We start from the raw sequence: 14,289 nt of genomic DNA, 5'->3' as shown, positions 1-14,289 counted from the left end.
CCTCCAAGCGGGCCGCTCAGAGGCCAGGGTTTCCCACTTGTTGAGGTCCACTGCTAAGGCCTTCAGATCCCTCTTGCAGATATCCTTGTGTTGCAGCTGTGGTCTACCTGTAGGGCGCTTTCCTTGCATGAGTTCTCCATAGAGGAGATCCTTTGGGATCCGGCCATCATCCATTCTCACGACATGACCGAGCCAACGCAGGCGTCTTATAAATAAAGGAAATATTATTACTTTCTAGAACTCCTTTTTTTTAAAGACTGGTAAACCTAGGTGGGTCCTGACCGTGGGTCATTTAAAAAAGTGGGTCCTGGTGCTAAAAAGTTTGGGAAGCACTGTTCTAAGGAGCTTGAATAATAATTGGGAATGAACCGTGGTTTAGAAGTAAACTGTGTCCTTCATAATTTAAGCATCCCCACAGTTTTTGCACCCATAAGTTTTCTCCTTCACCATCTGTAGCAGATTTAGAGCCCAATCCTGAGCTCAATGCAACGGCTTACCGCAAACGTTGTCGCAAACGTGCCATAAGGCATATTTGCAAGGCCTAACGCCAGTGCTGGCTGATGCTGGGCTAGTGCCGGGTGGTGCCTGGCCTCCACCACTTGGCGGTTGCATGGACCACCGAGACATGATGAGGAAAGCAGGGGCGTGTAGGGAGGCGGGGAGGAGGCATTCCGGGAAGAGGGGAGGTGGGCAGAGGGCAGGGAGAGGGCAGGGAGGAGGTGTGTCAGGGGGAAGGAGGCAGGTCTGGCGGAGCTCCACTCCACTGGATCCAGAGCGTTTGTGAGGGGCTCGGCATCCTACACAAATGCTTTTACCTTTTATGCTTTTACCTCACCCAGGGGCTCCTGGGAAAGGGTGCACAGCCTTGCAGCCTGAGAGCCCAAGCCTATGCATGTCTACTCAGAAGTAAGTTCCATTGTGTTCAATGGGGCTTACTCCCGGGAAAGTGTCATAGCCTTGCAGCCTGAGAGCCCAAGCCTATGCATGTCTACTTAGAAGTAAGTTCCATTGTGTTCAAAGGGGCTTACTCCAAGGAAAGTTTTATAGCCTTGCAGCCTGAGAGCCCAAGCCTATGCATGTCTACTCAGAAGTAAGTTCCATTGTGTTCAATGGGGCTTACTCCCGGGAAAGGGTGCATAGCCTACTCAGAAGTAAGTTCATCTTTAAGTAAGAAGGAACTTACTTCTGAGCCGCCAGCCCAGGAGTGAACTGAGTAGCCCCATTGCAGGGCTATTTCTATTACCCCAGAGAAGGGGAAGAAAGGGGAAGGTGTCACCTGCAGCAGCCCAAGGCACAGATGATGAGGCAGCACCCATTTTCAGTGCCGCTGAAGCTGCGCGCCACGGGAGCTCAGGACTGGGCTGTTAAATAGGAAAGAATTTGGGGGCACAGTTGCAAGGGTATATGGTTAAGCCCCCTTCTGCCCACATATACCTGATCATACAGCTATCCCTCCATGACTTTTTTTTAGAAGAAAAATCAAGAGCTGCCACATCACATCAAGTCTGACCCACGTTCAAGACATTATTTTGGAACCGAAACGAGGAATTCTGAACAGTCGTATGGTAGTCACAAAAATTAAGTTGCTTGGGATACACTTTTAAAGCAGCATTTATCATTCTGTCATCATCAAACACAACATTTCCGTATTTATTAAAATGGAGATAAGTGGGTGACAAAAAGAAAAAAAAACAACAACATTGCCTTTGTATTTGGTGAAATATATAGAAACAGAGGTTAGAAAACATGCAAGAAGGTGTACAGAGAGAGACTGTTTCTAAAGCGTGTTAGTGGCTATTATGGAAAAATTCAGTCAAAAGTGGGATGCAACATACCAAGAGTCTGTTTCAAGGAAACAAAAGTAAAACACCCTCCATTTTTTTTTAAACGCAGTTACCATAAGAACGTAACATTTTTTTTCTTTTAAGAAAAATTAAAATATGTAACAACAAGCAAGAAGACAAAACACATCAAAAATGGGAATTAAAAAACAAATCTTCAAAAGAAGACAAGAAGTCAAAAAAAAAAAAAAAGAGGGGAGAAAAAAGGTTTTTCAAGGGGTCCTTGTCATGCAAATCAGTTTGGCGGGGAAAAAAATACCTTCGTCCTCTGCACCTTCATTATCACCTAAATCATCTGTCTGTTTCTTTGTTAGGGGACCTAGGATTGAGAACGGAGAAAATGGAGGAAAAAGACAATTCAAGAATATACAAGACTGAGGAAAAAAAATAGTCAATATTAAACTTCCAAGGACGTTTCAAGAAAAACACTTGGGAGATGAAGTACAAGTATTGCTTTTCGTTCTTGAAAAAGGATTTTCCCGCAAAATAGCCCCCTACTGGATGAATTTCTTTTTTCCTCTTTACAAACACGTAATATCAAAAGCAAATATGCACTCCATAAATTAAATTAAAAAGTCATGAACCACCATCAGTACCGTTCAAAAAACATAAAAACAAAAACACCCCAAACGACCAGGCCCATTGTATTCAAAAATAACCATGCTGTTTTTTCATCTGCTCAATCTACTGGTTCGTTTTTAAAAATTTAAACCAAATGATGAAAGAAATTTAGTTCCTGGTTTGGGTTAGAGAGATTTTTCTGGAAGGGGAGTGGGTGGGTGGGAGAGAAGAAAAAGGCCTTTATAATCAGTTTACTTGAAAAGAAAAGACTCTGTGAAATGTAAATTGAATTCCCTCAACCCAGCCACATTAGTTAATGCTTTCCAACATTAAGCTTGGGTTGGATTTTTGTAGTCTGCCCATTAGTTCATAATTTAAATGCTATCCTGGACAGAAGAATCCTTTGAAACCTTTGACTACCTGCTAACATATTTGTTAAAAAAAAATAAGAGGTTCCAAAATGGGATTAAAAGTCAGATATTAGAAGACTCTGCTTTCTCGGAGTTGATTACAGCCTCAGCAGGTCAAGGTATTATCAGACAATCGATTCATAAGAATAAAGGAATTAAGACTTAATACCATTCCCTGCCCAGGACAGAAACTATTAACAAGTGTTAGGAGATTAATCATACTTTGCAAGGGGAAAAAATGGTTACCCTTCTTCTCAAGCACACAGCATAGTTAGTAAGTTTTTTTTTTTTTTTTAAATGATCCAGAAGGGAAGTCAAAGGCCATCAAAAAACTATTACCATATGCCATGTATTTTCACACTTTAAAGCACAAACAAAAGCAGCAGAAACTCAGCATTATATGTGTGCACATCCACGACATTCTGTAATCTGCATGCAAGACACACACAGGCCCTCCCCCTGCTGAAATCAGTACAACTTTTAAGTTGAGAAAAGGCAGCCAAGCACAGAGCTGAAAAGCCAAAAAAATAAAGATTAAAAAATCTCATGCACAAAGTAACAGTAGAAGGAAACGTGGGGTGGGGCGGGGGGAGATGAATGGTGTATATTAGTACCATACGTAGAGCATGGGTAGGCAAAGGCATGCATTTGGTCACAGAAACACTGGAAGGTTTGTATTTTTAAACTTTCTTCTTGGTTTTTATGGACTGTACAAGAAAAAAACAACATGAAATCCGCAATACGTGAAAATTACAATACGTGCTACTTTTCTGCATCATGAGCTACAGTGGAGTTACCGGCATGGCAGTAGGTGTTTGAGAAATGGACACAATGCACAAACTGCCAAGAGATTTTTCCTTCCAAATAAAAACAAAATGGCTTTATCCCAAGAGCAAAGCATTGCAGGTGGAGCCCGTTGCAAATTGCGTTGGTGTGCTGACGAATTTACCCCACCGCCAGCCTTGTGCAGCCAGACACAGGCTTTCAGCCTGATTGACCAGCCCGGTCTTCAGGGGTTGGACTAAGTGGGTTGGTCAAGATGCTCAGCTTCCCAGCCAGTTCGGATGTATCCCATACAGCGTCCCCCTCCCACCCGCCCTTCTTTAGTCTAGCTGGTCGCTCATTAGAAGGCTGGGTAAAAACTTTTTGCTCCCACCCAGATTGGTGGTAGAGTGGGATTTTTTCCCACCTACCCTGAACTATAGGCTGAGTGATGCAGAGTTTTGGGTTAGGTTTTAATATAGGTCACTTTGGCAGGTGTTGTGTGGGGTGGGTAGGTAGGTATTAGGCCTCGGTTTCCAATTTGAGATAAGCCAAAAGCAAGGGGTGAGCCAGTACCGCTCCCATGATGCCTGACTGGCTCTAAGAGGCTGGCTGGCAAAACTCTGAGCTGAAATAGGGTTTATAAGCAATGGTTGGCAACCTTCAGTCTCGAAAGACTATGGTATAAGCCTACAGCACCCGGTATTCCCAAGAGGTCTCCCATCCAAGTACTAACCAGGCCTGACCCTGCTTAGCTTCCGAGATCAGATGAGATCAGGCATGTGCAGGGTAACAGTTGCTGCTAACACAGCGTTTATCAGTGCCATCCAGCTGCCTCGACCCTAATGGGTTGACATGAATAGGTACTTAGGCTTAGTTAATGACAGAGTGCTACCTAGATTCAGATGGTACGGCCAATTTACAACCTGGGGTAAATGCAGACGGTTGGAACGCTTTCCCCAAGCTTAACTCCCCACACTGCCTTGTTTTAGCTACTGCCCTGCTGTTTTGTTTTGTTTTTGTATATAAGAGGCACAGTTTATTTCTAAGACTGTGCGCATGCTTAATTGTGGTACAGGGTAACACCTGTAAGAGATTTCAAACCAAGACTCTGATAACAATATCTAAGCAAAGCTTACTCTGAACCACATCAGTTGCTGCTTAGACATTTGGTCTCTGCTATACTTCAGCACCACCACTCTGAATGGCCCAGAGGTGATATTGCAGCTGCCATCAGGCAGAAGCAACCAGTTGAGTTCTGGCTTCTCCTATACAACTTTTCCTCTGGTCTACCTCCTTGGTCTGAGCAACTTAGGGCACAATCCTAACCAACTTTCCAGCACTGCCATAGCTATGCCAGTGTGACCCGTGTTGCATCCTGCAGTTGGGGGGCAGTCACGGAGGCCTCCTCAAGGTAAGGCAATGTTTATTCTCTTACCTCAGTGTTGCAGTGCCCTTAGCTTGGTGTGGGAAAGTTGGTTACGATTGCACCCTTAGTGTCTGCCTTAGTCCTCAGAGTGCCCATTCCCACTAATGGGCTACCTGGTTTGAATACTAGCTTGCCTTCAGAAAGTGGCATCACTAGGATTTGCGTCACCTGGTGCGGGACGCCTGCACATCACCCCATGCAGTGGGCGGGGCAACGCCTCAGGTGGTGGGCGTGGTGATGTACCATCGCCCTACCCCCACTGGTTTTTTGGCTGTACCTTTTGTTAGAACACAGATATTTCAATGTTGTTTGTTTCATTGCATTCTGCATGAAATTACGCATGGATTGATATATAACATGATGGTCTTATGCCTCCAAATTCTGATTTTAGTGATTTTGAAAACTTGTAGAGTCTCTCTCTCACACACACCCCTGTGTCAACTTACTAACACCTTATTGCAGCAGTTCTCAAACTTTTAGCACTGGGATCCACTTTTTAGAATGACAATCTGTCCAGGACCTATTGGAAGTGATGTCATGGCCAGAAGTGACATCATCAAGCAAATTAAAATAAATAATTATAAATAACTAAAAATAAAAGAAATAATTACATAAGGGGGAGCCAGTCCTGTTCCACCAAGTGAATCTACTCTGAAGTAAGTCCCATAGTGGTCAATGGAGCTTACTCTGTAACCTACCTGCAATAACCCCCACCCCCCAAAAAAAGAATCAGTGAGATTTCCAGTCCTCCCCAGTGCCCAGTTTAAAATTCTTCTATTTCAGGCACATCAAGATAAAGACCCACCCGGCTTCACAAGTGCGAAATAGAAAACATGATCCTTACCAGTTCAAGCCTCTTTTTTGTCCTTTTTAGTGGGGGGGAGGAGGCTGCCTTCTGGAGCATTTGTTGCGCTCCAGTTCCATCGGATCAGGACCCTTCTGGTGTCCTCATATTCCCCTTTGCCTGGCCTGACCACCAGCCAAGGCACGCCTGCCTACTCGTGAGGAAACCGCTTCGCTTTCCACAGGGCTCAACAGATTGCAGCTGGGAGGGAGGGACCTCCTTCTCCCTTTTGTGTTTTTGGAGGCTGCATTCATTGGATCAGGACCATTCTGACTTCCTTGGAGTCCTCTCAGCCTGCCCTTTCCAATGCACTATGGCAAGTTTGCCTACTCATGAGTAAACGCATGATACAGCTCACTTTCACTTTCCATAGGGATCCATTCGTTTTTTTCCTTTTCATTTTTTGGGTATAAGTTTTGAACAAAAGGAGCGATTTTAATTCTGTCTTTTGCATCGCACTCCGCTGGACATTCCGCATCCAATGGTGTATGGCACAATGGGGTAGCTCCTAATGCTGCGATGTAAGCATGTCCTCCCCCCCAGGGTACGTCACCCCCCAGGGTACGTCACCCCCCCGACGTGTCACCCGGTGTGGCCCGTACCCCCTGCAACCTCCTAGCGACGCCAGTGCCTTCAGATCACCAGCCCTGAGAAGGCCTCCCAGATACTCCCAGAGTATCATTCCAAACCTATTCTAAGCAGATGATTCCTAAAAATTATTCATAATAATTTAGCCTCAGCCAGCAACAGATCAAATATATTGCAGATCTGGAAATGTGATTCTTCATCTCCCACAATTGAGGCTAAATTGTTTATTAATCAATTACATTGTTATACTACCCTTTCTCTCAGCAGCTCAGGGTGGTTTACATAGTTCCTCTCCTCCTTTTGTACTCACAACAACCCTGTGAGGTAGGTGAGGTTAGAAGATAGTGAACAGCAAATGGCCCAGAGTCACCCAGGAAGCTTCTTAGTTTAGTGAGGATTTGAACCTGGATCTTCCAGGTCTAAGTCTGACTCCTGAACCACTGCACCGTCCTGGCTCTTACAGTTGATATATTTCCCTGTACTTTTTATAGTGGTATGATTGGCAGGCATCACTGCATTTCCATGCCAGGGGAAAAAAAAAATCTCTGTTGAATGTGCAACTATCTTGCAACTAAAGGCAGAGGAACTTCTAGACTGAATACACACACACACACACACACACACACACACACCCCACTCCATTCATTCTGTGTTTTCCTTCCCAGTCTTCTCTTAGCCCAACCGTTTTCAACCACTGTGTGCTGTGGCACACTGGGATGTGCTGCAAATGGTCTGCAGGTGTACCGCCGGAGTTTGGGGGAGGGTTATTTATTAGTAGGGTCATTGGGGGGTGTGAGCCCCCCCCCCACCAACAGCATGGTGTTCCTTGTCAATTGTCAAAAAACTGATTGTGTGCTTGACAATGTTAGTACCTTGTCAATGTGCCATGAGATAAAAAAGGTTGAAAATCACTGTCTTAGCCCATAACCTCTTCTGACAATTCCATGAATCCTATCAAGTTCTTTGCACTTGATTGGCCATATACAGTTGGTCTTCAATATACACAGGGGGAGGATCAATTCCAGGAACGACTGTGGATGCTGATTTCTGCGGTTAATCTAATCCATGGGGGGAGGGGGGTGCTGCCCTCCAACTGGAAGTGCTTCTCAGAAGCCTCCAGGAGGTCTTCAGAGGTACAGGGATGTCACATGCAATCTCCCCATGCCTCAGAAGTTCCTGCTAGAGACTTCTAAAAGACACTTCCGGTTTTTCAACAAATCAGAAGTGCCTTTCTGAGGCCTCAGAAGACTACCCGGTCATAACTGTAAAGCACTTCTGGTGATGTCCAGGAGGTCCTGCGAGGCCCTCCAACCATGGGGTCGGATATGCTATGAGTCAATTCCGCAGATCCCGATCCCACAGATAAGCAGGGCCCACTGTGAAAAAAGAAGAAAGGTGATTTGAAGCACTCCACGGGTCTGAAAGGTTATCATTGTACCCACCTGAATTCATGCTTGAGAACCCCAGAAAAATGAAAGGAAATGTGCATGACCCAACTCAGGAACGGTTGGAAAAACTGTAGCCCACGTGCAGATGATTTACACTTGAGGTGGGCCTGCAATAAAGGGAAGGGTTTCAAAACGAGTTGCCAATGTAAATTAAAGACCTAATCGGCTGCAACTTCCTCTAATCAGACTTGTGGGACATATAACGGATGTTGTGCTGAACAACAGGACCAGAAATTAATAATTTATGTGCTTGTTACGGCGGGAACAGAGCTGGCATCTAAATTGAAATCAAATGATGCTTCAGATGGCAAACTGGATCCTGAGTGTGTAGCACCCTCTGCTTTTGCATTTAATTAGATATGGAAGGAGCCGGGAAGACAGGAAAGCCTTTCACGAAAAAAAAAAACAGATCTTGTCCTGAATTTTCTGGAAGAAGAGATACGGACTGAATGTACTCGTATCTCCTGCTTCGTTGTTTTATGTGGAAACTTGCAACGGATTAATGGAAGATACAAGTTCATTGTGTTTCTGTTTTTATGTTTTTCAAAGACCCAGGCTGTGAAGGTATGAAGCGGCCTTACAAAGCAGGGTGCACAATAGAGCAGTATGTAGAGCCCCTGACTTTCTCTCTCCTTTCTCTATTCAAGAAAAGTTGCAACTATGGAAGCTACAACTGCAGTCCCTTCCTTCTGGAGGTGTGGCATTTCACCTTCCTTCAGCAGGACATCCATGGTGGGAAGGCGGAGAAGGGGAAGCAGCCATGCCATCCCTAAACCTGAATTTGCCTCTGAATCCTTCTTGCTTTACACCTTGCTCCAAGGCAGTGGTGTAGCTAGAGGGGGTGCAAAGCACAAAGTTTTGCGGGGAGCCTCACTGCAGCATGCAAGCTGCCCCTCCCGTTCAGAGCCATTCCAGGCAGACGCATTCTGGGCATTTGCCTCTGTTTTGCTCCCACTGCCCAGAGTGGCTCCGAAGGGGAGGGGGAGAGGTTGCTTGTACACCGTAGTGAGGCTTCCTGAAAATCTATATGCTTTGCACCCCCTCTAGCTATGCCACTGCTCCAAGAGAGGCCTGACCCTGTTGTGTGACAACTGATTAAGGGCCCAATCCTATCCAATTTTCTAGGACCGGTGTAGCCATGCCAGTGTGGCATGCACTGCATCCTGTGGTAGGGAGGCATTCACAGAGGCCTCCTCAAGGTATGGGAACATTTGTTCCCTTACCTCGGGGCTGCATTTCGGTTGCACCGGCGCTGGAAAGTTGGAGAGGATTGGGCCCTAAGCCACTGTTCCAGCTGATTACCCAGTATTGTCTGCATTCTTGGGTGGTTTCTCCACACAATTTTTCCTGAGGCGTAGCCCCTGATCTGTTAACTGGAGATATCTAGCACTTAACCAAAGACCTTCTGCGCACAACAAATTTAGGGCCCAATCCTAAGGGTGTGCTAAGAAAGTGCACTTACTGGCTGTCACAAATGTGACTCAGGAAAAGCTGAGCTGTCAGGTACCTGCAGTGACAGACTATGGATGCCTGCCTTTTCAGGTAAGACCATGTATAGGACTAGAGGGAGATGGGGAGCAGCAGTTAGAATGGGGTGGGAGCGGGTAGAATGGGGTGGCAATGGGGGTAGGGAAGAGGGTGAACTAGGAGCAAGTTCAACTGGTTTGGTGGGTCAGCAGCAGCTGAATCCTAACCTCCTTCCCAGACCTGATCTGTCTTTACGGTCAATGTAGACATGCTCCAAAAGTATGGTTGGTTGGCAACCTTCAGTCTCGGAAGACTATGGTATAAGCCTACAGCACCCAGTATTCCCAAGTGGTCTCCCATCCAAATACTAACCAGGCCTGACCCTGCTTAGCTTCCAAGATCAGACAAGATTGGGCATGTGCAGGGTAACAGTTAGAACACGGTTAACCTACTGGGCCCACAGGGGCTTACTCTGGGGCAAGGGCACAAATCTTCCCTTACCCCAAGAAGGCTTCTGGAGCCCCAAACCCCTCCACTGCATTCAGCCAATGCTGTCTTGGTGGCATTTCATCACTGTGTGGCAAGATACAACGGATCGGGCTGTTTCTCTACCACTAAGCTATAATGCTTAGCCACAAGTTCTTTAAGGCAGTGGTTCTTAAACTATTTAGCACTAGGACCCACTTTTTAGAATGACAATTTGTTGGGACCCAATGGAAATGATATCATCAACTGGAAAATTTTTAACACCCCCATACAACAAATATTAATCAATCAAGTAAATAAATTAAAAGTTTAGAGTAAATATAAATTTAGAAATTTATGTAAAATAAAAAACCCTCCTAAACCCCCCCCCCCAAGCAGTTGCTGATCTATTTCTAAAAAAATTCCCCAAACATCCCAAAAGTTGTAAACCTATCCACACTTACTCGGGACTAAGTCCCATTGGCTATGAATGTTAAAAGCATAGACATAGTAGAACAGATTAAAAGAACAGATCTATAATTTTGCCAAACGCAGTCACATACCATGGTAGCATCAAGTCTAATTCATTAAAACAAAATACACCTTGGAATGGGGATCCACCTGAAATTTGCTCATGATTTACCCAGTGGGTCCTGACACATCATTCGAGAAATACTGCCTTAAGGCACACACCTCTCTTCCCCACTCTGACCCCAGCTAGCAGCTATTGCTCCATGTCAATTGAAAAAAAAAACAAGTTATTCAAAATCAAATATGTGATTTATTGCAATGTAAATGATATATATTGGTAAACTAAGCAAATCGTTTCAATCAGTTTTTTAAACCAAAGACACTAAACCTCCACACTCAGCCTCCAGAAGTGATTTTTCTTTAATCAAGTGACCCTGCCCAGTTCAACCTCCCATTGCCGCAAACATATGACTCTCATTAGCATTAATGGGGAAATAGACCCCCACGTCAATTGGGGAGGAAAAATAGGAGCAAAAGAAATGACTGCATTTTGCATTTCATAAAGGCAATGAAGGGCGTCAATGCAGAAACAAGAGGACTGCTGTAAGTGAATGGGGACCTCCTAATGAACTCTGAACTCATTTAATTTCAGTGTGCTTGGTCTACCATTATTGAGCACATAATTCAACCTTTTGCGCTCCAGCTTTAAAGTAACTGATGTTAAAAAGGAGGACATGGTATATTTCACCTCTCAGTATTTTGACAGTGGAGAGTGCAGGAACATATTTAAGTGCCTGACCACATAGACAAGGAGTCTTGGAGCGCCGTGGATAGATTTTAATTATTTCAGATCACATAATTATTTTCCATTTAAGTATATTGCCAAGCAGACATTTTTACTGTTTTAAAGAATGTATTCTTGCTTAAAGTGGCGCATGGTCAGATAGAGTGATTAAAACGCACTGGATGGCCAATCCAATTTGACCCCCTCCCTACTCTGATGCAGTGGGGCCAGTGTGGGCTGCACTACATCATATGGGGGAAGTTGAAAGGCTGGCAGCTTCCTCAAGGTAAGGGGACATTCATCCCCTTGCCCCAGAGTAAGCCCCAACAGCTGCAAGAGGTCCGCTTGGGCTTGTAGGAATTAAATAGCTGGCACAAATCAAGTGGATCCATGTTAGTGGATCAGGTTTGGGAATGGGGATAGGATATGGCAGTGATTCTCAATCTGTGGGTCCAGAACCCACCAGTGGATTGGGACCCACTTTTGGGTGGTAAAAAAAAAAGTGAAGGCTTGACAACTCGGATGCTTAGCAAAACTCAGGTGAAATTATACGACCCACCCAAAATTGGGTCACAATTTGAGAACTGCTGCTCTACTGACTTTTTACTCTTCTTATGGCATGGATTCCCTGCACCCCCCATCCCCCAGTCACAGGGACTCATACTTTATGCCCACCATCTTGACAATTCTTTCTTTGTAGGACTACTCAAACCCTCTTATGGCCCCAGACTCTAAGCAATGCGCTCAACAGTCCTTGCAACCCGCCCATAATGGGTCTGATCTCTTAATGCCTGTCCTATTCCCTTGCCACTAAAAACCAGAACTCCCAGAAGTTGCCTTGTAAAGCAGGAACAAGAATCCTGTATTCAGTAGAGAAGAAAATAATGTAGCAGAATGTGAAATCTTCTCTCAAATGTCTCAAACACTTATCAAATCTTTCAGATAAAGCAGCAATACACTTTTGGAATTTCTTGAGGGCAACTCTGCTAACAAAATCAAGAGTCTCTTAGGCCTGAGCTGGGGAACATCTCCCCCTGTGCAGGTGGTAGCTCTATAGACGGGAGTTAGATTTGCAAGTGCATTTAGCTCTCCAAAGTTACTACCTTTCCCACGCACTTGCAGGAGCACTCCAACCCATAATCAGAGTTAATTAAGCTAATTGCTGACTGTGACAGTATTATTTCACGCAACTTTGCTCCGCCCCAGATATCTTTTCCAAAAGGCAATAAGAGAATCAGCTGCAGAGAATAGGCTGAGTTCTCATGTTCCTTCAAGTGCCGAGAGAGTAAAGAAGGATTAAGGTGATATGATGAAGCGCAGATCGCGCAGCTTGTAGTCTAGGAGCAGCTTTGAACATTGTGGGAACCAGCAGGGAGTGAATACTTTAATTTATTATTATTTATGGATTTGAACAATGTATCTTCCACCTATCTGCCTGATGACAGGTTTCTAAGGCACCTGACAGTAAGACAAAATTAATGTACAATAAATAGAATAATACTCTTTAGAGGCAATGGTGCAGACACCGAGAGGGCTATCTTTAGATCATAAGAACATAAGAAGAGCCATGCTGGATCAGGCCAAAGGCCCAGCTTCCTGTATCTCATAGTGGCCCAACAAATGCTTCAGGGAGCACACAAGACAACAAGACACAATTGTGTCCTGGTGCCCTCCCCTACATCTGGCGATGTGAGGTAGCCTACCTCTAAAACCAGGAGCTTGCACATACCTACCATGACTTGTAACCCATGATGAACTTTTCCTCCAGAAATTTGCCCCCAATCCCCTCTTAAAGGCATCCAGGCAAGATACCATCGCTACTTCCTGTGGCAAGGAGTTCCACAGACTAATTACACACTGCGTAAAGAACTATTTTCTTTTGAAGATTCCATGGGGACCATGGAAGAGAACAGCTGGAGGCAGAAGTGTGTCACCGAGCAATGAGGGGCACACCAACCTTAAAAAAAGCTAGTCAAAAATGCCTCCAACCATTCACAGGTCAAAAAATTTGTACATCTTGCTACTAAGGCATTCGTTCTCACTCTCGGAATTTGAGCTCCATGGTAAGTCTTTTCAGGGGCAGGGAGAACAGCAGTGAAGCAATCCTAAGGATGGTTTTGCTGCAGGGGAAGAAGGGGCTTTTTCTAAACATACCTTACCTGCTGCCAGGGTCAGGGGTGTGTGTGTGAGGAGTCCTGTGGAACCCTCTGGAGGGCTCCCCAGGCTTGCAGAAAGCAGAAAAAGGCAATCGCGACCCACTTTTGGTTTCATGATTGCAACCTGGAAGTTGGTCACAATTACTTTCTACAAGCTGCAAGGAGCCCTGCAGAGGGCTCCACGGAGCTCCCCGCATCCCCCAGACCCTGGCAGCAGGTAAGATGTTTAAAAAAGCCCCCTCTTTCCCCACAGTGGCATGATCCTGATGTTCATGTCGCTGCCTTCCCCCTGCCCCTGCCTCTGACAGTGGTTGCAACCCACCAATTTGAGAACCACTGTACTAGGGTATTTGCATCCTGGACAACTGTGTTCTGGTCAAATATGTCCCAATCATTGGTTTACCTAGACATTCATGTCCAGATTTTTGTCATCCTGGTTATTTGTGTCCCACTATAACTAGGCAATAAACAAGCTATAACTGGGCAACAAACCCCATGTATATATCCTAAGCCTCTTACCCAAGCCCTAATGCTAACCCTAACTTTATGTTATAAAAATAAAAAAGTATATTATTATTATTATTATTATTATTATTATTATTATTATTAACAGTAATTATATACCACTTTTCAGCAGAAAGTTCACAAAGCAGTTCACAGAGAAAATCAAACAACTAATGGCTCCCTGTCCCGAAAGGACTCACAATCTAAAAGTACACAAAAGAATACCAGCAAACAGCCACTAGAAAGACAATGCTGGGGTGAGGAGGGCCAGTTACTCTCCCCCCACTAAATAAAAGAAGAGCACCCACTTGAAAAGTCCCTCTTACCCAGTTAGCAGGGGTAAATTTAATATACCTAATTTAAATATACATATACTGGGACACAAATGTCTGGGATGCAAAAAGAAGAGATGCTAATGTCCAGTATCTGGACGCATTTGACCAGGTTACAGTTGTCCAGGATGCAATGGTCTTGTCACTGTACACCTTCCCTGCAGTAAGATGCATGTGCTGTACCCTCACATGAAACTTGTTTATCTCAATGCACGGGATGTGATATT

At 44.7% G+C, this 14,289-nt stretch overlaps 1 protein-coding gene and 1 pseudogene across 6 annotated transcripts in view; both read right to left on the bottom strand.

The window, feature by feature from the left end:
- NLGN1 (neuroligin 1) overlaps window positions 1-14,289 on the bottom strand; it is a 569,544-nt gene that overhangs the window by 369,245 nt on the left and 186,010 nt on the right. For 3 of the 6 annotated variants that reach the window (XM_066619273.1, XM_066619275.1, XM_066619277.1), the window contains one exon: window positions 2,101-2,160. The exons of the other annotated variants lie outside the window; for them this stretch is intronic. In XM_066619273.1, coding sequence (XP_066475370.1) covers window positions 2,101-2,160 — 60 coding nt within the window. The remainder of the gene's footprint in view (window positions 1-2,100; window positions 2,161-14,289) is intronic. 6 annotated transcript variants of the gene reach the window in all.
- Window positions 4,262-4,381, bottom strand: LOC136646355 (5S ribosomal RNA; annotated as a pseudogene).

Source organism: Tiliqua scincoides, chromosome 3 (assembly GCF_035046505.1).
Source record: "Tiliqua scincoides isolate rTilSci1 chromosome 3, rTilSci1.hap2, whole genome shotgun sequence".
Lineage (NCBI taxonomy): Eukaryota > Metazoa > Chordata > Lepidosauria > Squamata > Scincidae > Tiliqua > Tiliqua scincoides.
The sequence above is the reverse complement of the archived record's forward strand: the minus strand, read 5'-3'. Positions and strand labels throughout refer to the sequence as shown.